This window comes from Rattus rattus, chromosome 5 (genome assembly GCF_011064425.1).
Source record: "Rattus rattus isolate New Zealand chromosome 5, Rrattus_CSIRO_v1, whole genome shotgun sequence".
NCBI lineage: Eukaryota > Metazoa > Chordata > Mammalia > Rodentia > Muridae > Rattus > Rattus rattus.
In genome coordinates this window covers 84,849,156-84,876,462 of record NC_046158.1, presented here as the reverse complement: position 1 = coordinate 84,876,462, position 27,307 = coordinate 84,849,156, and the positions used below count along the sequence as shown (strand labels likewise).

The window sequence follows — 27,307 nt, the reverse complement described above, 5'->3', positions numbered from 1 at the left end:
GTTTCCTGGGGCCTACCTTTTACTCAAAGAACTAGCCATCTTTATAATGTATAATAGAAGAAAGGGTTTCAGAATATATTTAGTTGAAATGAAGCAAAAAATAAAGTGTGAGACTTTAAATACGGTCCATTCCTTGAGTTGCATTTAACTCACTCTTCTCCAGGATGAACGATATCTAGGTGCATTCGTTTGGTAGGACAACAAACAGAACAGATTTGCAAACGAAGTAAAGGAAACTTAGGTTTGCTAAGGACCTCCAGGAGCCTCCCAATTCCATAACCTAGTGACAGTATACAAGTTCCCCAGGGCGGGCAAGCATCTGAAGTAACTCTCGCTTTGGATTGAGTCATCCCCTCTTCCCCTCCCCCAGTCTTTCCGCCTCCGGAGGCCTCCGGGCTGGCTTCCGCTCTAGGCACCTCCCGGCTCCTCTTTATGGTGCACGCGGTCTCTCTAGCCGCATTCGCCGTCCTCTCGGTGTCTGCGCGGGGCAGGCGATAGTGTGGAGTACCGAGCTTGGCCTGTGCAGATACAGTGTTTCCGGAGCCCGACTGAGAACCGTAGCAGCTCAGGTGGACCGGGCCGCACGGCTGTGAGTGGACTCTGCGGATGACACTTGAATGTGGGAGGCGGCGGAGGGACCGGGAGGAGGGTTGGGAGGGGAGGCCTGCACGGCGGAGGGGGCTTGCGGCTTGCAGCAGCCTGGCACCAGGCTCTACCTTGACCATAGTAGGTCCGCCACCGCATCAGGGTCACAGGCTGCAAGTTTTTAGTTTGCAGTAGAAAGATTTGAACCCAGGGCTTCGCCACTGCCGAGCTTCATCCCCAGCTTCTTTGTGGGGACTCGCTAAGCTACCCCCCAACCCACCACCCCCCTGATTAGCTCAGATTACAGAAATGAGGAACCAGGCCTGGGTCTTTAGTTTTGTTGGTTTGGTTGTTTTTGTTTGTTTGTTTGTTTTTGAGTTTGTTTGTTTGTTTGTTTTGGAGACATTCTGTTTTTGAGACAGTTTCTCTGTGTAGTATTGGCTGACTTGGAATTCTTTATGTAGACGGGGCTAGTCTAGAACTCAGAGATCCACCTGCCTTTGCCTCCCAAGGCCAACTTTAAAAACATTTTTTTTTAATTACTTCATTTTGTATGGATGGATGTTTTGCCAGCATGTATGTGCCACCAGTACGTGACTGGTGCCCAGAGAGAACAGAACTGGACGTCGAATTTCCTTGAAACTAAAGTTACAGGATATTACAAGTCACCGCATGGGTGCTGGGAATTGAACTCCAGGTCTTCTGGAAGAGCAGCCTCTGAACCCTCTCTCCAGCCCGTATTTAAAATTCACAATCTTTTCAGCTCTGGCTGTGTGATTTTAGTTAAGCACTTTGGTGGGTTGAGGGTTTTGTTGTTTGTTTCGTTTTGTTTTAATTTTTTTTTTCTACCGTTTTGCCTGCCGTGTGCATAGTAGGTGTTTGTTGGATCTGATGATGTGAATCATACTGATGTAGGAGAGAGTAGGGGCATTAGTGAGTGAATCCCATACAGGGTTGTGGTGGGAATCAAGGCAGAGAAGTGAGATCTGATCACATCTATTTCAAGGAGAGCTTGCTATTGGGGATTCTAGGAATTTCTGAATATGTGTTTATTAAAAAAGTTCTTAAGAATAAAGTGCCAGCATTTGCTAATTAGAGAAGCCATGGCTGTTCAGTAATCAGGTAGTTCCTTACCCTGAGATATTGGTATACAATAGATTAACAAGTAACAAAGTACTATGTTTCTGTAAAGCAGAAAGCCTTGAAGTTACTCTTTTACATAGGTTGATGGAAACTTACCTCTGAGCTGAAGGAGGAATTAGTGATGCTGGAAGAACTGATATGAACAAGTGGGGTATATAGGTGGTTGGGGAACATGTAACCCTAGAGCTACTCTGAGGAGGTTTGGCTGAGTTGACCACTGATTGGCAAGGGACATTGAGACTTAAAGTCGGATTAAGAAATACTCTGTTCCAGTTGATCAGTGCGGAAGAGCAGTTCAGGAAACTATTGATAAATGTATAAACAAAATGGACACTGAAATCCTGAACTTCCTCTTGGATGAAATCACCAGGAATTCAGTTAATGGCAGTTTAAAACATAAAAACCAACAACAACAACAACAACAACAACAAAAGAAAAAGCAAAATAAAACCTGGAGTAAGTCCTTTAGTTAAATACTTGTCAGAAGTATTTTTGCTGATTGGAAAACAAAATAGATGCATATACAATGCTATACATATACAAGAAGGGCCTGCAGACCCACTGATTCATTCAGGTGTCAAAGTATAGTGTATTGGGTGTTAATATTTGTCAATAAGAATGCCTAGCTGACCAGCAAGCCCCAGGGAGCCTCCTGCCTCCTTTCCCCAGCACTGGGATAACAGATGGGCACCGGAACACTTGGCTTTTTTGCCTCTGTGGGTTCAAGGGATAACACCTGGGTCCTTATGCTTACGTGGTGAGCACTTTACTAACTGAGCCATCTCATCTGTTGCCAACAATCTTGTCTGGAAAAGAAACCCCAACCTTCAGGTAGGAAATTTAAACTGAGCAGTTCCTCTAAGTTGTTATTCGGAAAATCAGTCTTAGCTCAAATAAAAAAGAGCTAGAGCTGAAGAAGGCTCTGCTTCCTAAAAGGCACTGAAAATGGAAGTGCCACATTTAGCAGATAAAGGTACATGACTGTCCACTTAGATGGGGTTAACTTTTTAGCAATATGTAGGACATAACTGATAATCCACTATCTAAAGCACAGATGTGCATATACAGCTAATTCTGTATCTGGCAACAACTGTAGACAATTCTACTTTAACAGTAACACCAGAGAGATCCTTACTTTAAAAAAAAAATGCAGTGACTGGGACTGAAGAGATGGGTGAGCAGTAAAGAGCACTGGCTGCTTTTCGCAAAGACCTAGGTGGAATCCCAGCACCCACATAGCAGCTTAACAACTGTAACTCCAGTTCCATGGCGTTTGATGCTCTACTTTCTAGGCATCCCAGCCCTGTAGAACACAGACCTCCATGCAGGCCAAGCACCAATACATGTGTTGCTCTTTTGGTTTTGTTTGTTTTAAATGCAGTGATTGGACAGGCAGTTTAATTTTCTACAATTGACCCATCAAAGATTATACTGCTTTAGGGACTTGGATTCCTAAAAATAAACTTCCTGAGTTCCAGGATGACCTTTCCCCTCTTTCAAGACAGTTTCTAGCCCAGACTGGCCTTCAGGGATGTGGCTGAGGATGACCTTGAATTTGTCATCAGTCAGCCTCCCAGAAGCTAAGATTTTAGAAGTGTTCTTCACTTTTTCTACTATGCTGGGACTTGAACCCAGGACTTTCCGTCTGCTTCAGGGAGTTCAGGGCAGAGTATAATGACAGTTTCCTGCTCCAGGCCATCTGCAGAAAGAATTATGGATTTTCTTTCTCCTGTATTGAGGATCAGTTCTACCTTGTTTTCACCTTCAGTACTCTATTACATTCTTTCCTTGGGTTCCAAGTTTTTGGGTCCCTGTAAGAAATGGCAGCCAGCACCTCCATCTCGTTCTCTCTTTCATCCAGATCACCCACCAAGTTGGGTGTCTTATAAATACATGCAGCTGCCATCATGAGCTGCTAAGCAGTCTCATCCCACACATGCTGTTCAAGGACTACACTGTATTCTCTGCTTGTTCAACTTATCGCAGGCCCTCATAGTATTTGCACAGCAGGCCCCACAGTTCCTTGCATTAACTTTCCCTGTTTACCACAACTGGGGCACCAGCCACAAACCTAAACAATGATCCCACCAAAATAACCGCTGGTGGACCAGGGAGTTTGTTTGGCTTATGGTATAGAGTATTGATGAGATTGTTTACAGGAATATGGGTAACCCCCTCGTGAATAACAGCCTCCTGTTATTGCATCCTTGAGTCCTTCCTGCAGTTATCCTGCCACTTCACTTTGTGTGAAGTGCTTATGGTTCCTTTGCCATTCTAGTCTCGATGCATCAGTTAGTTGCTATGGTTACCAGATCATGTAATCTCTCCGCCAGGATGCTGTGGGGTGATTTCCCTGTGTCTAGAGGTAGAAGACATTTGCAGTAAGGCAACCTCCTAAAGGTTCGTAAAGCCAGGAATCCTTTTCACTTTGGTTTACAATGCTATTTACCACAGTACCAGATCATACAGCAAACCCCTCAGTCTGTTCGTCTGTACTACAGCGATCCTGTAGTGTCTTTAATTATCTTTCTAGTAAATCAGCCATTCTTTTCTTTCACATTGCCTTGGACTAGTACTCTTTCATGCAGTCAGCTTTCAAACTCTAGCAGCATGGCAGTGGGGGATTTCCAATTGTCTTTTGATTGAAATAGTTCTGAACTTGTAGAGTTCCACAAAGGTCTTTTGTATCTTTTGTAACATTTTTATATTTTATAAAGCATATAGTGTTTTGGTTTCCAGCATCTTTTTTAAATCCCCTACAAGTTCTAAGCAGTTTTCTGTTGAAAGTCTAATAGTTCTCATGTGAGTATTTGTTTCTTCTATTTCTCTCCTTAAACCCTGTAATGCGATCTTAGCATTGTAGCTGTGATCTCAAGTATTTTGGTGTAAATCTGACCTGACATTCTGTGATTAAATACATTCTTATTGTAAGCCTTTGGTCTTTCCCACTACTCAATGTTTGCTGTGTTTTGCTTTTGTTTTCTAAAGAAGCTGCGTTGTACTAACTTTTTACAGTTTTCCAAATAAGAAATTTCAGAACCAATCTGTCTTTAATGTTTCCTCTAGGTTGACCTACCAAAGAGATTTCTAGACAAAATAAAAGAGGGGAAACGTGGTAGATTCAAGGGTGATGGATCCGTGCTCGGTGGGAGTCCAGCTTCGCACCACACATGACTGCCATAAAACCTTCTACACTCGGCACACGGGCTTCAAGACATTGAAAGAATTGTCATCAAATGACATGCTTTTACTTCAGCTTAGAACTGGAATGACACTTTCTGGGAATAATACGATTTGTCTCCATCATGTAAAAATTTATATTGAAAGATTTGAAGAGTTACAGAAGTCATGTTGTGACCCATTTAACATACACAAAAAGCTAGCCAAAAAGAATCTACATGTAATTGACTTAGATGATGCCACTTTTCTGAGTGCAAAGTTTGGAAGGCAGCTCGTACCTGGTTGGAAGCTTTGCCCAAAATGTACCCAGATCATCAATGGAAGCGTGGATGTTGATTCAGATGACCGCCAGAGACGGAAACCCGAGTCAGATGTATGTATAGATGTCATTAACTTTTCTGCAGTGTGGGACTTTAGATGTACGGAGTAACTATAAGAAATCATGTCATATTTCTGTCACATTCATTAGCATATAACAGATTTAAAGTTGAGGTGAAATAGTGATGTTTTAAAATGTTTCCATACACTCACGGTCCAGAATGAGCAGTAAACAAGGGCTTAGGACAAAAGAAAATAACGTGTCCAAGATTTCAATGCTACAACTTCCGTTCTTAGACCTTAGGAAGGAGAGTTTAGGCATGGTCTTTAGAACATTGGCAAAGGCCAGCTTAGGGAACTTATATCCTTTTCTGTTACTGAAGTAGCTAACTGAATGTTTTACCTACTGGAGACTACACACCAGGAAGGATGTCTGACTTGGTCTAGGACTAAAGCATTGCTTTAAGAAAAAGAATCAAAGAAGTGGGTTATTACTGATTTTTATTTTGATTTTGAGGTGAGGGCTTGCTCTGTAGCAGACTGGCCTGGAACTCTCCATGTGGTCACGACCAGCATTGTTCTCAAGACAGTGAGTGATTCTCCGTCAGCCCCCTGAGCTGGAGTCTCCAGGCATGAGGCATCGTGCCCAGTAGTCAGTGAATAGAACTTCAGTTTTTCTCCTTTGAAGATGTTTGGTTTGGGACCCTAGGATAAGAGACTGAGGTGCATATTTTACATACCAAAGTAGACCTGGCCTCCAAGGCAGATTTACTGGGAAATTGTTCTCAGGTGGGCGAGTTCACTGGCTCCCAAGGACCAAAGCTAGGGAAGTCTCATGGGGAAATGGCAGGGGGAGGAAGGTGCACACCTCAGCCCCTTGTCCCTGGGTCCAAAACCAAACTATCCCGTTCTTATTTGAAAGTTTTAAGTAGTTGTGGCCTTCCATAGTGCTTCTGCCTCTATGTTCTGAGTGTAGTTAAGGTTAACTCTAGGGCCTCCTGTGCCCAAAGAACACATGGTTTTTACGTTGTAAAGTATGAAATATTTTATGCCTTTTCCCCAGGTCTCATACCTGTACGCAGGTCACTTATATCAGAAAAGTGAGACCCGGGAAGCTGTCTTTACCCCTCAGGAACACTTCTCAGAGTTTCTCTTTTTCAGTGTTCTATAATTCTTGCTGCTGGCATACTTTCTCAGTTTTCTCCTTTTTGTTGTATTAATAAACCAGATTAAAATTTTAAGTTGTGTGTGTGTTCCTCTCAGGCACATCTCCAGGACCCAGCATTATGTGAAGTTCGTTCATCATAGATACTCGATGATCTAGACTTGGATGTCTTCACCTCATCTCTTCATTGTTCTTATATGGCTGGCTTCTTTACCACCCAATCTTGACTTTGGGTGTATGAAAACATTTTGAAAGATCACTTATTGCCTCCCCGAAATAACAGACTTAAAATCTTAGCACCAAACTCTTGAATTACCAGAACCTACATATATATGTATATGCATATATGCATACAGCGTGTGCATATATACATATATATACATGGCTTGAACGTGAAGCCACTGTACTACTGTCCTCTTAAAAGTTAGAAGTTCTGAAGGACAGAAAATTGTTATTTGTAACCTCAGTTACTTTAGCTGCCTTCTCTCCTGAGGTGACAGCCATGCTGTCCTCAGTGTGCCAGCTTCTGCACCTGCTAAGAGACTAAAGTAGCAAAAATAGTACACAAATCTGAATATAGACTAGAAGAGTGGGTTTTCCCACCTTCCTCTATGTGTGTGCTCCAAACTGCATTCCAGATTGGGGGGTACCTGGGCTAATGCTAAGTAAAGTCCTATTGTTTTGGACTCACGATTTTAATTTATTGTTTTTGTATTTTTATTCAGGGAAGGACTGCTAAAGCTCTGAGGTCACTACAGTTTACAAACCCAGGAAAGCAAACTGAATTTGCTCCAGAAAGTGGTAAAAGGGAGAAAAGGAAGCTCACCAAAAATGCAAGCGCTGGTTCCGACAGGTGGGCAGCCCGTTCCGGCCTGTCGGTTCTTTGTTACGTTACTGCCACACATCTGCATTATTCTTGTATTTTTTTCTTAATTTTCAGCTTTCTGACTGTTAATCATTTTAAATTGTATTCTGAATTAGTTAAACCTGAAAGCCTTGGCTGTTAATCGTAGTAAAGTAAAGCATCCGTTGGAACTCTAGAAGCTTCTTTCTGAGAAGGTAGCATGAAGTGAACAAGGTAATATTTTGGAGTGAGAGTTAAAATAATTGAAGAAAATCTTAGAGCTCGCCAGTTTCGAAGATGTTTGCAGTTTACAAAATTTGATATTGATGCTCTCTTCTTGATGTGTCTGCTTTCTGTGTACAGCTGACAGAAAGGCCATTGCATTTATGAGAACTCGAGTGCTTTTGATTTTGCACAGGTCCGAAGTAGACACACAGTTAGTACACAACTGAAGGAGCTAAGTCATTTAAAATATATATGCTAGCACTGAGTATGTTTAAAAGATACTGACAAATTTACAACAGGTCAGGCTGTTTTCTTACTGGAATTGACATTTTTACCTTTTTCCAACTGTGAAGTTTTCCATTGAGTGATTTAAAATATTTTCAGACTAGATTTAATAGAAGTCATTAAGAAAAGAAACAGGGCTGGAGAAATGGCTCAGAGGTTGAGAGCACTGACTGCTCTTCCAGAGGTCCTGAGTTCAATTCCCAGCACCCACATGGTGGCTTACAACCATCTGTAATGGGATCCAATGCCCTCTTTGACATGCAGGCAGAACACTGTATGATTGATAGATAGATAGATAGATAGATAGATAGATAGATAGATAGATAGATAGATAAAGATAGATAGATAAAAAAATAAATACATCTTTTTTTCTTTTTTAAAGAAAGAAACAAGTAACATTGGTTAGAGTGTCTGCCCCCTAGAGGAGGGGATGTCCTATGTTCACAGCAGTATGATTTGGTAACCAATGAGACAAATCACTGAGGTCTACTAATCCTGTGATGGTTTGTGTAAAGCCATTTGGGGGCACATTTCCTTACTGAATTCTTAGTTACAGATAGTATTTGTGTGAGTGCATATCATGCCAGAGGTATAGGAGATCGAGAGGAAAACCAAAGTTCGTTTTTGCCCCTGGCCTTGAGTCCAGCCCCTCAGTTCCCACACTTGTACACTGAGCATCCTGGCCATCTGAGCCACCTCACCAGCCCTGGGTTAACATCTGTATGACTTCAGTGTCCTTTTCATTTTCATCACTTGGTCAGGTCACTTCTCCCCATCTAGAACTCTCCTAAGGAGAGCACAGTAAGCTGGTTTAGTAGACTGCATCTCTACATAGAAATATTTTACCTCCATTTTCTTCATTATCTTATTTTCAACTAAACATTCAAACGTAGTGTATATGAAATGCAGCTCACTCTTTTGTTTTACAGACAAATTATTCCAGCAAAGAGTAAGGTGTATGACAGCCAGGGCCTGCTGATATTCAGCGGCATGGACCTCTGCGACTGCCTGGACGAGGACTGCTTGGGATGCTTCTACGCCTGCCCCACCTGTGGCTCCACCAAATGTGGGGCGGAGTGCCGCTGCGACCGCAAGTGGCTGTATGAGCAGATAGAGATTGAAGGAGGCGAGATAATCCATAATAAACACGCTGGGTAATTGATAGTGTCACACTACGGGTCTAAGACTCACTCTCTCTCTCTGTCTCTCTCGCTCTCTCTAAACCCTGTCGCTTTTAGATGCAAGGATGGCCTAACTGTTGATAAATAAGTCGGAAACCTTAGTATGAATTTGGTTGCATTTGGGGTGCTTTACAAGTCTTTACTTGACGTAAATTTAGATGGGTTGTTTCTCCAGAGTCGGCTCTAAGCCTGTCTGGGCCAGTCTAACAAGTGTAGGTAGTTTGCAGTTTTTAGGGTTCCCATATGAACAAATTTCAGTAATGATGACTTAGTTGAGCCGTCCCCATGCCATAGCAGCCTGGTGCAGATTTGAGTTTCCCTCAGCTTACTGTTGCCTGCATGGAGTCGTAACTTCCCAGTGCAGAAGTCAGGATGTGCTTAGCTGCTGTGCCTCGTGGGCTGTGCCAGTCGTGAGCTTCTTTTCCGTTCTGCCCATGGTTGCTGTCTGTACACCTGTTATTTGATTCACTTACAGCAAAGCATATGGTCTGTTATCTCCCTGTCACCCATATGATATTTTACAAAAGTGATCGCCAAATATTGATCAGCAAAGATGAAAACGCGGCAAAGACACGAACAGTGACCTTTCTGGAAGTGAAATTTGGATCAGTCATAAATGGAATGTGGATGCCACCGCTGGTCATGGGAGTGTTGATTACCGCTGCTGTCCTTGAGACGTGTGCATCAGAGGAACCTGGTGAGGAACTGACACACATTGCCGAGAGAAGCAGCTGGGATGAGCAAGAAGACTGTCCCAGACAAAGTTACGGTAAAAACTTAACGTAAAGGCTGTTTACTGTAAATAGATTCGTCACAGCATTGAAACGGTCAGAAAGGTTCCTGTCACTGTTACTAACACACCAGTCAGAGGCTATTCAGATGACTTTAGGCAATACAATAAAACTCTTAATTCTCAATACATAAACTTTAATTTTCTTGTCCATTTATAGCTATAAGTTTTTAATATTTTGATGGATATTTAAAGGTCATACAGCAATCCTCTTTCCCCTTGATTATTAGCATTTCTTTAGTGCATCGCCTCACAGTGCTGTACAAATAGATAGGCCCAGCCCTTAGCTGGGAGCAGCACCTGTGACACAGAAAACTGATTTTCCTGCAACACAGTAAGTGGCTATTTTGAAAACAAACTAGATACCTAAGTGCTAAAACGCAGTTCTTTTTCCTCCGTCTGGAGAGGAACACAATATTCATTGCACCTTCAGCGTCTCAGTTCTTAATCTATGCATTCGTGGTAAAGGTTCGTACCTGAAGAAAACTCCGTTCCTCTTTTCCATATAAAGCATGAGTGTGTACTACATAAATGGCTGCACCTTTGTCTCGGTCACTGTTCTGTGCTGTGAGGAGACACCATGGCCAAGGCAACGCTAGTAAAGGAAGAGCATATTGAGGGTTTACAGTTTCAGAGGGTTACCCGTTACCATCATGGTTGGGGAGCATGGTGGCCTGCAGACAGATGTGTCAGTATCTCAGATCTTTATGTCCTTACCCACAGTCAAAGAGAGACTTAGCCAGACATGGCTTTTGAAACCTCAGTGCTCACCACCAGTGGCACACGTTTCCAACAAGGCCACCCTTCCTAATTCTTATCAAATAGTGCCACTCCGTGATGAGTAAGCATTCGAGTGTATGACCCTGTGGGGGCCCCTTATTCAAATCGTCACAGCAGTATTTCTGTGCTGTTAAAACTGTGGATAGATGTGAGGGTTGAGATTTCTAAAAATGTCCCTTAAGAGAATGATGAAAACATGGAGAAGCTGGAACATGTGGAATAGAAGTAAGGTTTCCGAGAACTGACGGAGTCTTGCTGAGAAGTCAGAATGGGTGTCTGTGGGTCAAGGGAGCATCTCCAGCACTTCTTACCAACTAAAGCCTTTCGAAGGTTCTTCTTGTTCCTGAGTCTTTAGCAGCTTAAAATACTTTGAAGCATGGAAACCAGTTTGAGTTTTCCAGTACACTAGCATTTTTGTTCAGTTGGTTATCTCTGTACTACACTTGATTGCTTTTCTTTGATAAAATGCTGTTTCATTTCCAACTTGGAATTAAATGTGCTGTCACTTAGGGTTTCTCTTTTTTTTTTTTTTTTTTTTTTTTTTTTTTTCGAGCTGGGGACCAAACCCAGGGCCTTGCGCTTGCTAGCAAGCGCTCTACCACTGAGCTAAATCCCCAACCCTAGGGTTTCTCTTTGACCAAGTGTCAGAAGCCTAGTGAGCAAGTCATTAAATCCGAATGTTAGGAGTCAAAACGTTTTTAACTATTTTTAATTTAAAAGGTATAATATTTACTTTTTCTAAATTAAGGAAATGTTTTGCAGAGCCACAGATAGACTCCAGTTTTATCTGAACCCTTGGAATCATTTGGTTTTAGTCATTTTTTGTTTCCTTTTTTGTTCCCAAGTGTGAGTTAGGGCTGCACATTGCTCATGCTTTTCAGAGGAAACTTGTGTGTGTGTGTGTGTGTGTGTGTGTGCGTGCGTGTGTGTGTGCGCGCGCGCGCGTGTGTGTGTGTGTGTGTGTTTTCCATTCTGTTTTCCTTGGAGCAGGCAGGGCCTTACACTGTAACCCAGATTGGCCCTGGACCTCTGCAGCCTTCGTAGCACAGCCTTTTTCATGCTGGGGTGACATGTATGTTATCATGCTGCTAAAATTGAAGATTTGGACATTTATTTTTACTTACAATGGGAGTATATTTCTAATGGGGAAAAGACTATATAAAAATGGCTATATTTAATCATTCCTTAGAGCAGAACTGTTCCTTTTATGAAGAGAATAGTAACTTTTTTCAAGGGGAAGTTTTCTCAACAGTTTTGTTGTTTGTTTTTGTGTGTGTTTGGGGACTAAACATACTGTAGAGTTATAGACAAAAGTATATCTGATCTTAAGTAAACTAATAAAAACTATATTTTAGAAATAAGCAATGCAGGCTTACTGTTTAATTTTTAAGTATGCGTGAGAGAGATCTTAAACTAATAAAGACTATTTTAGAAATAAACAATGCAGATCTATTGTTTATTATTTTTAAGTGTGTGATCTTGAGTAAGTTAATAAAGACAGTATTTTGGCAACAATGCAAGGTTACTGTTTATTATTTTTAAGTGTGTGCATGTGTCCGTGGTCACCTGTGTGGACATGTGTGCAGTGCGTATGTGTAGATGTGGAGGCTCAAGGTTGGTTTGGTTGTATCCTCAACTGCTTGCCACTGTATTTGCTGAGGTGGTGTGACTCCAAGGCCCCGGAGCCCGCTGGTGGAACTGTTCTAGCTAAGCCAGCTCGCCAGGGGATCCAGTCTGCCCTCTGCTCTGTGATTACAGGTGAGCCACCACACCCACGGACTTTTAATGGGTGCTGGGAATCCAAACCTATCCTCACTTGAGCAGCAAGCTCTTCATCCCTCTCTGTTACTTGGTGTGGATTTTTGTTGGATGGTTGTTTAATAAGAACATCGAGTATTTGAAAAGGTTTTATTCATGAATCCAGTCTATGATCACACTTGTCTGACCTTCACAAAGGTAACTAAAGTTGGTTGGCAGTGTAGAACAAGGCTGTGTGTCCTACCCAGACTGGCCTTTCTGTGAAGCTTTGCACTTGACTTCTGGCCACCTGGGAAAAGCTTACAGTGTTTATTGGAGATTCATATGACACCTTAGTTTTTGCTGACATCTGCTGGTGTCTCTGTGAAAATAAACACCACAGACCTAATACCTTACAAACCTGGGAGCCAAACAACCCTTTTTTCGTAAAGTGGTTGTATTAGGTATTGTCACAGTGATGCAAAAAAATAAAATAAAATAAAATAAAATAAAATAAAACTAGTTTTTAGAATGTATTATTTTGTGAGTAGGGCCCTGGGATGGAGGTGAGAGGACACCTGGGTCCCCTTTTCTCCTTCCACCTTTCCATGAACCCTCTGGATCCAACTCAGTTCACCAGGCTCTTGCCAGATGAGCCATCTTCTACTTCTTTCTTTTGTGGTTGATAACGTTGCCGGAGTCTTTCTGGAATAAGTACCCCAGCACCAGTGAGGGGAGAGAGATGTTACAGGGGAGTGGGAGCGAGGATTGCTCCTGAAAGGCCTAGGTGTTGGGTCCAGGTTACAATACTCTAAAACCGTGAATGGGGCAGACAGGCAAGATCTTACAGAAGCAGACGTAGCAGTCAGACGCTGTTCTGGTCAGCAGTGCATCGTCAGTCACTTCTCCAGGACATTCTGGTTTAGGTGGCAAGTGAAGGCAAGCTCGGCAGAAAGGCAGTAGGAGCAATGTTTTAGATCACTAAATAGATTGTAAATAAACAGCTAATAGTTGGTCTTTGCCTTATACTACTTCAGTAAGGGTTACTAATGTTTAAATGGGGACATCTAGTAAAGTGGATTATATAAAACACGATTGGATCTGCTCCTTGGGAACAGTAGCTGATAACAGTAGCCCAATTAACATCTATCCCAAAGTAGTTCCTAGTAAGACCCTAGCTTAAAATGTAAGTAAAAACAAACCCTTACTAGATTTTCTTTTACACAACTGTGTAGGAAGCACAGCCTAGAGTTAACATAGGAGGAATCAGGGCTGGTAAACTCAAGCCTGCTTCCTCCTGGTTGTCTGGAATGCTGAAGTGGAAGCAGTCAAAAACAACAACTGATCCTTTTTACCCTACTGGGAGCCAACCTCCACATGCTCCCCCAAAATGCAGAGCAGTGTTCAGGCCCTAAACCTGGACTTTGTCAGTGAATCAGACTCATCCCAAAGGAAAGATCCATCCTCCACCCTTAGAATCCGTCCTTACGCTCATTACAAATTCCTCTCTAGGCCCCAGCCCTGAGCAGTTTCCCAGTCACTGTATCTCATCCTTACGACTAAGGTCTTAGGCGTGTTGATGGAAACATTTTGACTCCATTCTCTTTTCAGGGATTCCAGCCAAGTCCCTACATCTCACCCTCTTTAACTCGAATAATGTGGGGAAACGCCTTTTAGCGTACTGGTCAAAAAAGGAAAGACTTGACCTACATGTCCTGGCTTGAAAATCATAGCCTGCTGCAAAAATCAATTTCTCAAAATGCCCACCAGGTGGGGCTGGAGCTCTGGCTCAGCGCTTAAGGAACACTGGTTATTCTTCCTGAGGACTGGGATGGTGTTTCCATCACCCACATGGCTGCTAGGCTCACAACTGTCACTCAAATTTTAGGGGTCCAGAAGAGGACATCAGATCCCCAGGAACTGGAGTAACAGATAATTGTGAGTTGCCATGTGGGTGTTGGAACCCTGACTCTTTGGAATAGCAACAAATGATCTTAATTGCCCCAGCCCTACGGGTCTTATTTTGTTTTCATGAACTCCTTTTTTGTTTAGCTTTATCTTGAGCACATCAACTGCAGTTCCATGGTGGTTTCCAAGCCCCGAGTCAGTCCCCTTCCTTGTTAACTCTTCTGTCCTTGAGAAGCCATGAGTGAGTCCACTCTCAACCCGTGTGGCTCAGATGGGTTCCCTTTAGTCCATCTAGCGTGCACTACAGGGCCTGGCCCTGGGAGGGTGTAACACCAAACACCACTTGAAGCCATGTCGAACTTTCTAAAAGTGAGCACGTGACTGGCCAGGCTGTTCAGAGTCACTGAATTGTCAGTCTTCCAACTAAGACTCTTTCCAGAGGATCGTTCACCTTCCACGGGACTGGGCCCTGCATTGGCTGAAACTCAGTTCTAAGTCGGGTGAGCAGTCGGACCAATTAGTTTCTTGGACAATTGAAAGCACATCGTTTGCTCCAGCTTGTGATTTATAACACAGTTTTAGAAAATTCCATTTAAGCATCGACAGCTCATGGTCCTCCCTCGGTCCTTGCCACATCTCCATGAAATAACACAGATGAAAGCAGCGGGTGCAAGACAGACAAGATGGCCAGGGGTTGCGTGTCTGAGTCCAGCTGTCTGAAGCTAAACCCTGGCACTGCTGGGTAGCTCATTCATTCTCTCCTTTCCACCTTGGCCATCCAGCATTTGAATACAAGATACTGACAAGGAAAGTCGATTCTAAGAATTCCCATCAAGTTCGAGGGTCGAGTGGCCTGGTTCAGACCCACACCCTCCTGAGGCCTTCAGAGACTTTAGGAAAGGAAAGCGAACAGCTGCGCCTTTCCACCCCAGCCTTCATTCTGACCCTAAATCTTGGCCATATCTTCTCCAGTTCAATCTTATTTTGACCTCCTTTATGCAAATGGAGTGTGGCCTCCAGCCTTTCACCCTGAGTGTAATGCAGCAACAACGTTTAAGACACCTGAAATCAAGATAATCTATTTTCAGTGTTTTTGTTGGCCTTGCTTCTAAAGCACTGGGCATGTTTGAAATTGTTTGCATACTCACAGCATTCCCTCCACAACCCTGTGCTTCAGCTGAAGCTCTCAGTCCTAAGCCCAGTGAGCAGGAATGTTTAATGGCTAGGTCTGAATTAATTAACTTCTCAGGAAACGAATCGTATATCACGGACCCAAGCTTGTGATTTATGATCCAAGGCCAGCAAAATTAATGTCGGCCCCATCAGCTCACATTCCTCTTGCCTCTGTCCCTACAGCTGCTTAGGTCCGTGACATTGACAATGGCAATCTGAAGCTGTGGATCTCACCAAACCAAAGGGAACTCTGCCAAGTGCAACGTTTTATATGTCATTTCCAGTAGTAATACTGCCCAAGAGTCAAATGCGTGGTTTGTGGCGTCTTAGCCAGCAGGCCATATCCACGGTAGGGATAGTTATATGCTTTAGTCTTCTAGGATTCTGATGTGCTTTTACTCCACCCCACCCTGCCCCCATTCCAGTTTTGAGATTAAAGCAACAGCATAGACACAATTGTCATCCCCAAGGGACTAAGAATGGATGACCATGACCCAGGAACTCAGATTCAGATCACCCCAAATGCCAGGTTTGAACAGTTTTGTGAAGTTTTTATAGGTACTGACAAAGAAAATCATAAACCAAACTGCTTTTCAAATACATTGGTAGAAACATCAGAAGTCGTTTACACCAAAGTTGGGGAGCCTCTCCAGGCTTCAGATGAGATCCTATGGCAATCCTAGCCTCTGGGTTGGGCTGACTGTAGCGAAGGGTCTGTTCGTACATTCCAATGCACTTCCCTAATCCTCACAAGGATGTCAGGTCTCACACACACAGGTAGGTAGTAAGTCACTAAGGGACTAAGACAGTTGGCTCTGCTCCAGCAACATTCCTTCCTTCCCAACTTTTCGCAATCTCGGACGCTGTACTCATTCAGCCTTGTACAATGTTTAATGTGAGCACAGCTCTTCAGGAACAACAGCTAAGAGTGGACTACCTTCAGCAGGAATTTCATAACCTCACATACATCTGCAGTTTCTCTTCCAAAACAACTTTGGGAAGAGTCATTGCGAGGCGGTAGTTGGGTAATCAGCTCTGTTGCCGTAGTTGATTAAATCTGTTCTTAACTCCCCAGCAGCAGAGGCTGCCTCCCTCACCACATGCCCAATGTTCTGGATTCTCCAGTGAAACACACACGTGTGCAACCTTATAATAAATATGCCTTAAACAGCTCAATGGCTGGGCCACTTCAATCCTCCACTTGGATAGTACAGTCTTCCCTCTGATGTTCCTGAATTATTACTAAAATCTACATTCCATCTTCGCTACCTTAGACCCAGTTGGGGAGGCCCTCTGGGACCACTCTTTGTGGCTGTATGCTTTGTCTCCTACAGCTCTCAAGCCTGATCCTCCAGCATTCCTGGCAATCATGGAAAACATAATTAGAAATAAGGCAAGAGAGTTCAGAAAAATAATGTCTTAAACTATCCAGGATGCTATAACAAAGTGTCTTGGACCAAGAAGCACAGAAACAAAGTTTCTTTCTCCAAGTTCAAGAGTTCAAGAAAGAAGTCTAGGGTGGAACTTCAGGAATAGAAGGTTTTCAGAGTGGAAGGGTCCTAGAAAGATACATTTCAAATGTTATTCCCTTTCCGGTTTCGGGCAAACATTCTTCATGGGGCACCCCTCCCCCCATTGCTGCCCTCTCCCAACAGTCTAGTTCACTAGGGGTTCAGTCTTAGCTCTCCCCTTTTTTGCTCTTATAGATATTCATTTGCAACCCAGAGGTCAGAGTCCAGGGGAAGTCTTTGGGGTGGCTTAGTCCCTGGAAGCTCTGGTTGGTTGGCATTCTGTATAAAGACTTTTTAGTTCTTTCTCTCTGATTCCTTAGGGTCCTGTTCTCAGTTCAGTGGTTTCTGTTCCCTGATACGCCTCTGTATTTGCTGAGCTGACCTCATGAGATCTGCATTCATTTTGATCATTTTGAGTTTCATTTGTTCTAGGCATCCATTTGGGAGCCACTTATCAATGAGTACATATCATGTATGTCTTTCAGGATGATAGTTTCCAACAACCATTTGAAATTTCACAAAGCCATTGTTTTTGATAGCTGGTAATATTCCATTGTGTAGAACATTTTCATCCATCCATGATGCTTCTATTCAATGGATCCTCAGGCAGTTCAATGTCCAATCCTCTGCCTCAGATATCCAGAATTTGCAACCCCACCAACAATGGAGGAGTGTTCCTCTTTCTCCACATCCTTTTGTCACCTGAGTTTTTAGACCTGAAAAGGGTTGTCTTGACTTGATTTCCCTTATGACTAACGATGCTGAACATTAGAAAGACTTTTTAATAGGTCCCTAATCCCGTTGGAGAGGACCTCGCCTTTTGATACTGCCATGGGAGATCAGGCTTCAACACATGAAATTAAGGGGAAGCCTAAACATTCAATCCATGATGCTTCTATTCAATGGACTTGTATGCCTCAAGATATAATTTGTTTTGTAGACCTAACACGGAAGTACCAGTTCATACATACTGAGTCTAATTTAGCCATATAGTACCTTTTATAAATACTTAATTTATTTGGTCCACTATAGCAAAAGCAATTGTCTATGCCATAGATTGAGCTGCTTATAAATAACTGAAATTGTTGCTCACTCTTCTGGAGACCGGGATGTCCAAGGTCAAGGCACCAGCGGATTCCATGTGTGATGGAGGACCACAGATTTCATGTGTGGTGGTGGACCACGCCCCCTGTCGGTCATTGTCTTCTTAGTGCATATGGGAGTGGAGCAAGGGGTTCCTCTGTGGCCTCCATTACAGAGAGACACAAGTCCATTCATGAGTTGTCACCTCCCAAATGCAGAATTTCCCCTTGTGAGTCTGAGGAGGGGACATGAGCATACAGCAAAGCAGCCGATCCTAGCCATTTCATCTCTCTCAGTGCCTACTAACCTAACAGGTTTTCAGATGGGGAAACCAAGGCTCACAGAGTTGAGAGAGCCAAAGAGTCAGTAAAAGTGCTCGCCATGTAAACACGAGGGCCTGAATTTGATACCCAGAGCCCACATCAAATAAGTAAATGAATAAATGCCAGTGCAGTGTTGCCCACTTCTAATCCCAGAGTTGGGGAGGAGACAGATATGGACGGTGCTGCCAGCCAGCCCGGCGTGTTTGGTGAGTTCCAAGCCAAGCAAGAGACTGTCAAAACCAAAGTAGATGGCATCTGAGGAACTAGAGGTTGATCTCTGACTTCCATGCTCTCTCTCTCTCTCTCTCTCTCTCTCTCTCTCTCTCTCTCTCTCTCTCTCACACACACACACACACACACACACACACACACACACACACACGCACACACACACACGGGGGGGGGGATTAGATAACTTGCCAAGAGCCGTCTGGCTTGCAGTTTAAAAAGAAGGCAATCAAACGAGGTTCATTTTGCCCCACAGCACCCCTGTCCGCCAGCACAGGCTGTGTTCTTTCTTCACTCACCTCGTCTGTGCAAGTTCTTTGTATTCGCTGGAGCTATTTCGTTCTGATGTCTTAGGTATTCCCAAGGTAGGGTTACTTCCGGTTAGCACAGCTTCTACCTATCCTCATCATTTATCCACAGCCAATCAGAAAGTTATGTTTCTCTGCTTATCCCAAGGACTCACTATAGAATACATGGTAGTGGCTATTCAGCATGGACTGAACATCTTTTTATTTTTGTTCTGCTTGAAAACCTATCACCGTTGCAGAGTGCCATCCTGTCCAGAAGAGGGCGATGTTTTGTTACAAACCTGAGCCGCTTTGGCAAAGTACAGATTTAGAAAAGGTTTATTACGGTGAGTCAGAATGTCATTTCCTTTAAATGCTTTAGAGGGAACGGTGTTCTTTCTAAATATTATGTGGAAAGAAGAAGGGTCCTTTTTTCTCGCCTACATAATTTCTATATGAGCTGTTCTTTCAACTGGAAAAGCCAAATATTCAACTAAAGCCCGAACCAATTCATTGTTTAAGGCATCCTCTGGAACAGCAGTTCTCAACCTGTGGGTCGTGACTTTTGGCACACTTCTATCTGCAGAAAATAGTTACATTGCTATTCATAACTAGCAAAATTACAGGTATGAAGTAGCAACGAAAATTATTTTATGCCGGGGGGCGGGGGTGTCACCACAACATGAGGAACTGTATTAAAGGGTTGAAGCACTAGGAAGGCTGAGAACCACTGCCCTGGAGGACAGAGCCTGCAGCTTGGCATCACGTGAGCCTGAGTTTGACTACTGTATCTACAGCTCTGGGCTTCCACTTCAGACAGCTTACTTGGTTTCCAGAGGCCTCAAATTTTTTGCTTGCAAAAATGTAACTAGCAATAATTTCACTGCAGAGACTGTGTGGAGGGGAATGTATTCCATTAGGAACAAAAGCAGATAGATACTCGGTAAGCTGGAAATTCTTCTTCAGTGGAAATAGCATTTCCAGGTTAAATACAGAGCCCTCAGTTAAATGTGAATTTTACTAATAATAGAATTTTTTAGTACCCCCTCTCTCTCTCTCTCTCTCTCTCTCTCTCTCTCTGTGTGTGTGTGTGTGTGTGTGTGTGTGTGTGTGTGTGTGTGTGTGTGTGTGTGTGTGTAGAGAGAGCGCATGGAAGTCAGAGATCAACCTCTAGTTCCTCAGATGCCATCTACTTTGGTTTTGACAGTCTCTTGCTTGGCTTGGAACTCACCGAAACACGCCGGGCTGGCTGGCAGCACCGTCCATATCTGTCTCCTCCCCAACACTGGGATTGGACGTGGGCAACACTGCACTGGCATTTATTCGTTTACTTTTTAGATTCACACACAATGATAAAGACAAAAAGTTATGCTTATCTGAAATTCAAAGTTACCTGGCTATCAAGTTTTCTAAATTGACAGCCTTATACAGAGAACACAAAAGGGGTAAAAGTCACTTCGCTTTTTTTAAAACTCTAGAGACTTCACTCCGAGTATTTTAGGATGTCATTACTTAAGTTTGCTGTTTCTGTTATCTGGGAAAATTAATATAGGCGATATTTTAAAGTTTTGAATGTGAAGCCATCCTAAGCAAAGTTAAATAGCATTGTCCTTTAAAGTGAGCCTTGGTCACTTCACTGCCCACGACAGTGAACGTAATGTTGGCCATGTAAGTGTGCATCTCATCCATTATGTTGAGTGAAAACCTTTAAAAGTGTTATACTCAGTCAGATTTAGGAGAGAGAAAAAAAAATGATACCAGAGATGAACCAGACAGTGGGATCTGGTGTTTACCTATTCACACCTCCTCTCTCTTTTCTCCCTTCCCCCACCCCCATCCCTAAAAAAGAAGTCGACTCCTTCCTTTGAGTAGGAAAAGTGGGTTTGTGAATGTGGATTGGGGAAACAAAGGAAATAAAAAGGAAGGTCTACAGTGCTCTTTTGTTTTCTCTAGCAGATGGGATGTCTGCCCTGCAGCTCACTGCAGCCTTAGAAAGGGCAGTGTCCCCTGCAGCCTGGATCCTGCTGGGGCAGAAAGGAAAGTGGGTGCCTCTCTCTGTGCAGCCAAGACAGTTTTCGTAGAAGTGGGGTGTGCATGCCTTCCTTCTGCTTCCTGCAGCCTGCTTTCTGGAAGGGGGCAGAAGAGCTGAAGCTCTGTATGGAAGCCAGCCCTTTCCAAAGGGGAACAGCTATGGTGTTCCTCACCTCTCACTGTGCTGCCTTAACTTCAGTCTGAGACCCACACACCAGGCCCCACTAACACACCCATGAGACCCACACACCAGGCCCTGCTAACACCCATGAGACCAAGATACTAGTTAGCAGCTTTGTTGGGGACTCTCAATCAACATATAAAAAATTATTTTTGGCTGAAAATATAAACAAATGAACAAGTCTGGGGTTTACCTTCGATCTAAGTTTGGGAGTAAAAATAAATATAATAAGTATGTATACGATGGTCATCTCTGTGCATTACCTTCCCAGCTTCTTGGCAAAGAGAATCTCCAGGTGCTAGCTCAGTCTGTCTTACTCCTCTGCAGACCTACCAGCCCTCTGGCTGGCGTTTAGTAGGTGCTTGGTACATATCTGTTGACTGAGTGAACGAATTTGGGTGGTATGCAGAGACCACACCCAGGCTTTTGCATGCACACATGCCCAGATTTAGGTGGGAGTGCACAGATAGTGTGCAGGCCAGCCTGTTTCCTGAGCCTCAGTTCTCTACCTCCAGTCACCCACTTGTCACCTAGGAAACTGATCCTGCTGTCAGACATGCTGCCTTGGAGGCACTTGGAGGGCGTGTCCTTGGAAATAAAGACATGGGATGATGTCCTAGGGCCAATGTTAAGATAGCACCAACACTCCGAAGATCCACTGATTTAGCAATCCCACTACTTAGCTGTCAAAAGCTGAACATGTCTCTATCATGAGTTTCTGTCATAGGAAGGGTAAATTAGCATCTACTTACCCCAAATCCCTAGATTACAGGCAAATGTATTTCTAGCATCACTTCAGCAATTGTTCAAGGACACCGACAGTCTCTTACTGTCATCTTAGGTGATGAGGTGTCCTCTAAGAAATTATCGAGACTAGGTCTTGAGACTCGAAGTGCAATGTGTGTACTGTCTCAGCTTTGTCTCTTTGAAGGGAACTGGTTGCTGATGGTTCTCTGTGCGATGACACCAAGAGAGCTGTGTTGGGTGAAAAGGCTCACTAGCTGGAGGACTTAAAAGGCATGACGGACTGCTTCAACCTGGGCGGCTGGAGGGTGTGACGGAGAGTCTGTATCTCTAATGGTCCACACAGGATGGGGCTGAAGGAATGGGAGGCTCTCGTAGCAGAGATTGTAAACTCTGAATGGAGTCCTGGTTCTGTCAGTTGATGGGCAAGAGACCCACAGCAAAGAACACTCGATCTGTCTAGGTCAGTTTGTCATATAAAGGATGACCAGAGACATACCTGCCTTCAGAAGGGTGTTGGGGGACGCAGGCAGCAAAGATTGCCTGGTAAGGCCTCCCTGCAGGCATTAGAGTAATAATGGCCCAGTGACCACCAGGACTGAATGAGTGTTACACTCATGGATGAGCAAGGCCTACCAGAACTTACTGTGATTTTTCAAAGCCTCTGGAAGAATAAGTGTCCACATCGATAAACCGCTGTTTTAAAATAAGCTACGCACAATAAATGTTCCTCTGCCTCCGTGACAAGTAGTCTAATCAAAGGACACGCACCACCTGCAGATAGATCCCGGTTCAGCTGTGTGACTTTGGGGAAGGGGCTACATCTGTGCTCTGGTTTGTGAAAAGTGTTGCTGTGCACATCGGGTGGTGACGCAGGCAGTCGGGTGCACGAGTTTGCCGTCATCCTCTTTCCCCGACTCTCAAGGACCTTTTTGTCTAGAAGGATGGAATACAACACTTATGAACAGAGATCAAGACACGATGTAGTGAGTATAGTAGGAAATGAAGAGGGTTGGTCCTGGGACCAAAAGGTATCAAAGTCACACTTTCTTGAAGGATCAGGGAAGGTTTCAAAATGGACACACAGCAGTTTTCCAAAAACCAAATATACTAGGTAGGAAAAAGAAACCAGGAATAAGATTGAAAGTTAGACTTGGTTGGAATTACGCAACAAAAGTCTGCACTTAGAGACTGAAGGGAGAGTAGGGGATGAATCAGAAAAGCGGGTTGGGGTCATGATGTGATGGATATGGAGTGCCCGGATAAGGCTATAGCAGGCCATGGGCAGAAGACCAGATGGGTTTTAGGAAGTACAGAGGCAGAAGGAGAGCATGGGGCTGGAGAAAACATAGCCAGAAGCACTAAGGATGTGTCTTTGGTCCCACTCCTCCTCGATCTCCTGGTCTGGATGCTACTCACACCAATGCTGGATGGGCATCGCGTCCCTAAGTCCGAAGAAGGAACTGTCAGTTTGTAACATACTTTTGTCCCTATTCATATCAGTAGCTAATGGCATCTCTACCCAGGTTAGCATGTGGCACTAGCCCCTCTCCCTAGTCCCTCCCCTGTTCTCCTAGTATCTCAGCAACGGGAGGAGAAGAGCTTTGCTACTGCATCCTTTGTCCCATGTACTTTCACAGAACTGATGGACTGTAAGACTTCCCCTTCAGCCACCCTCTGGGGTGTCCTTCCTTCAAGGCACGCTATGTTTCCATGCCATATCTGGCACCATAGTTTTATCCCCAGCCAGGGAGAAAACTTCCGTGGCACCAGAAAACTGCACAACTTAGTTGGGCATAGCTATAGAGGACAATTCTGAGGGCTCCTCTAGGAAAGAACATTCTTAGAGGGTTCTTGGCTTCAGCTGTTCCGTGAACTGGTATGGAAGCTAAGCTTGACCATTTAATATCGTTCCTTGGGATGATCAGATCTGAAACTGAGCAGAGGGCCAAGCTCTACTTGTTGGCAGGAGTGACAAATCCCAACGCTGGGACCAGGTAGAAGCCGGCTTCACTGCATGGAAAGGAAGGCAGACTCCAGATAAAGAAGGTGCGTTAGTAACTTTCCTCACTGCAACAAAGACAAAAATAGTTGCCACTGACCACTTAGTAGAGGAGTGAGGGCTTCCTTGAATAGGTTCAGAGGGAAGAGTTCATTGTGGTAGGAAGATAGAGCACCAGGAGTGTGAGGCAAGAACATGGCAGAAGCATGTGGCAGAGCTATTCCCATGGTGCATTGGGAAGCAGACCATCAGAGCCAGAAGATAATACCCTGTCCCCATGTTCCCACTGCTGTTAGTAGTCCACAGATGCAAAGTTTACAGAACCTCCCAAAATATGGCCACTGGCTAGGGACTAAATGTTCAGACAGGTGAGCCTCTGAGGGACATTTTGCATCCCAATTCTAACAGAAGTCTTGGTTGAATCTGACCTTTACTCTTTTCTCTGAAAACTGGCACTACCCTCACTCTGTCAAGGTCATGTAAGATGTTCTCTTATCCCCTTTGCTTGCTCCTAAGCTATTTAATGCTGGGTTTCAGTCCATATGCCCATGTTCTCCCCTGGACTCACCAACCAAACTCCCTCAACCGGCCCACTTCTCCTCAGTGTCTCGGGTTTGAGCAGATAACCTCATCCCTGCTCACTACTGCAGTAAGCACATACAGTCTGCTGTTCCATTTTTAACATGTTTTTTGATTGTCATTTTGAATGATTCATATAAAAGGCAAGATAGCCACGCATATCTAACTTAATATTTAAAGAATAGAAAATTTGGGTGCAGATAGCCTAACAAATTTGATCAAATACCTTTAGCTATTTCCTGCCAAAGCCTGGACTGACAGAATTTGCTCCAACTGACACCATTTGCTTCTAAATTCTGTGTTCTTTTTATTAAACCTCCTTGCATTGGGAAGAAACCCAATGCTTATAATGTGGGATACTGAAAAAGACAGTACAGAAGATAATGAGGCCAAGGGTCCCTCACATGGTCCTCAGAACTCCAGGTAAGCAGCTGTCTTCCACCGATGATGAAGGGCACCATTCTTGTGTTTGCTGAGGTCAGTGGCTATAACACGGGGCCAAAGCTAGAGTGAAGAGGTAAAGAGCTAAGGTTGGGCAAATCAAGGGAACACTGCCACTCAAGACAGTATAGGGCTTATTTTGGCCACAGAATGTGGTCAGGGCTGAAACATTCACACCCTTAGGGTCTGTGACATACTTCCTAAAGTCAACACACGTCCTCTAGGTTACGTTGGGTAAGAAATCTGAGGATAAACAAGTCCATGTGGTCCATTCTGTCAGACCTGGCATCTAGATGTCTGTCCAGTGTCTATCTGTCCAATGCCTTCATGTATAATTGGTTTCATTGACTAACCATGCTTTCAAGAAACTATTTTTTGCTTTCACTCAGACATGAATATCTCCTTAAAAGCAGACTCAGGCACAAGAAAATTCTATTGGAAACCTAGTAAGAGCTAATCATATACAATAATAATAAGATAGGCAGACAGACAAACAAATAAATGAAAACCAATGTTTTGCAACCAAAAGAAGATAGGAGAGATGATCCATTTCATGTTGGATTCCTGTCACTTTTGACCAAAGGTCCCAATTACTGTACCCTCGCTCCTAGGCTACTCTCATCAATCAAAACATATCCGTCCTGTTTCCATTCCTTTTGGTGTCTAAAGGTTTATTGGATCAGAAAATAGAAACTGATGGAACTGGGGTAGCTCTCTCAAGGTCGTATGGCTCACGGATAAACAGCCTGGGCTAGAATGCAGGTTTCACAGACATTCACTGCCCATTCCACCTCACACAGTGACCCACACCAAAACGAAACGTTTCCATCTTGGCTATGAAGAAGTTTTAACATGAATGCATGAAACGTTGGCCATTTGTGAGTATGCTTGCACCTACAACTTTAATATTCACTCAACAAATGTCATGAGCAGAGTGCGCATATCATTGAGATAAAACAATGAGGCATAGAAAATTGAGTAAATTGTATCTATAGTCAAGATAGTAAGGCCTAGAAAGGTTGTGGCTTACATGAATAAACACACTCAGAGTGTTCATAGTGCATTGTTCTCCACTCCCACTCTCATGAGAATGTCCTCTAGACCATAATACTCAGATTAAAAGGAGCACCCATGAAGCTAACAATAGCATCTCAAATCTTCCTGCTGAACAACACTGCAGGCACACACCACTGATTAAAAAAAATAAGCAATAGATGAAAGTTTGACTAAATCATACAATCGAGGATTGTTAAATTTGGTGCCAACCACTGGAGTCAAATGATAAACCCAAATTCTTATAATCCTCATCACTAAGTATTTGGAAGAATAAATAAAAATAAAAATTTGCTCCTATTGTTCCTCTTTTCCCTGCTGTCTTAGTTAGGGTTTCATTGCTATGAAGACACACCATGACCACAGCAACTCATTTGGAGAGGAAAACATTTAATTGGGGCTGGCTTACAGTTTCAGAGGTTTAGTCCATTAGCATCATGGTGGAAAGCATAGCAATGTTCAGGCAGACATGTGCTCATCACTGTCGCCCCAATTCTCTGGATTCTTTAATGAAACACACAGAGAGAGAGAGAGAGAGAGAGAGAGAGACAGAGAGACAGAGAGACAGAGAGACAGAGAGACAGAGAGACAGAGAGACAGAGACAGAGAGACAGAGACAGAGACAGAGACAGAGAGAGAAACAGACAGACAGAGAGAGACAGAGAGACAGAGAGAGACAGAGAGAGAGAGAGAGAGACAGAGAGAGAGAGAGAGAGAGAGAGAGAGAGAGAGAGAGAGAGACTTATTTTTAATATGCCCTAAGAAGCTCACCGGCTGGGCCACTCCCAAACTTCCACGTTGCTAATTCTTCCCCTCTGACACTCCTGAATTATTACTTACTAAAATTTATATTCCACCTCTGCTCCCCTGGACCCAGTTGGAAAGGGGCCCCTTGGGGTCACTCTTCCCCGGCTCTTACATGATTGTTATTCTGTCTTCTACAGCTCTCCTGCCTGATCCTCCTGCTTCCCAGGCATAGCATTTCTGAAACCTTCTTCCCGAGGTCCTTTGCCTGGGGAAACCTTAAGTCCTGCCTCTGTCTCCCTGCCCAGCCATTAGCCACCAGCAACTTTATTAATTGAAGCCAACTGGGGGCAAGGAACCATGGTGTCTTACATGTAGACATGCGAATTCCTGTGTAATTTTGGAACCGAATTGACATAAGCGATAAACCAAAAGACACTGTGTACCACACTTCATAGAGCTTGACAGGGTGCCATTCCTATTCAAACCACCATACCTACCAGATAGCCTGACAGGACAAATACATCTAGACTTAGCTCTCTGTCTGTATTGTTTATCTATTGTAAGTCACCTCAAGACTTACCAGCTCTAAGCAGCATCCATTGTCTCCTTGGTTTCTGGGTTTTGGGAATCTGGGTGCTACTTGGCTGAGTGCCACTGGTTTAAGAGCTCTCATGCAGTTCCAGTCAGAGATCCACTGAGCCTGTGAGGTTGTTTGAAGGTCCAGCAAAAGGATGGCTACTTCCACCATGTTAGCAAGATTGTGAGTTAATGTATTGAGTCCCT

General features: G+C 43.7%; 1 protein-coding gene across 1 annotated transcript; it reads left to right on the top strand.

The window, feature by feature from the left end:
- Positions 1-469: 469 nt before the first annotated feature.
- Arl14ep (ADP ribosylation factor like GTPase 14 effector protein) lies at positions 470-10,979 on the top strand. Its single transcript, XM_032903854.1, has 5 exons — positions 470-589; positions 4,795-5,281; positions 7,117-7,244; positions 8,675-8,899; positions 9,402-10,979. The coding sequence occupies exons 2-5, from the start codon at positions 4,859-4,861 to the stop codon at positions 9,454-9,456; spliced, it is 831 nt and encodes a 276-aa protein (XP_032759745.1). The 5' UTR covers positions 470-589; positions 4,795-4,858; the 3' UTR covers positions 9,457-10,979.
- The last annotated feature ends 16,328 nt before the right edge of the window (positions 10,980-27,307 follow it).

Bases quoted from the DNA above. Each gene is read 5' to 3' on its own strand.
- Arl14ep (XM_032903854.1), top strand. From the start codon at position 4,859: ATGGATCCGTGCTCGGTGGGAGTCCAGCTTCGCACCACACATGACTGC. The intron at 5,282-7,116 runs GTATGTATAGAT...ATTTTTATTCAG, and splicing joins GACGGAAACCCGAGTCAGAT to GGAAGGACTGCTAAAGCTCT. The intron at 7,245-8,674 runs GTGGGCAGCCCG...TTTGTTTTACAG, and splicing joins GCAAGCGCTGGTTCCGACAG to ACAAATTATTCCAGCAAAGA.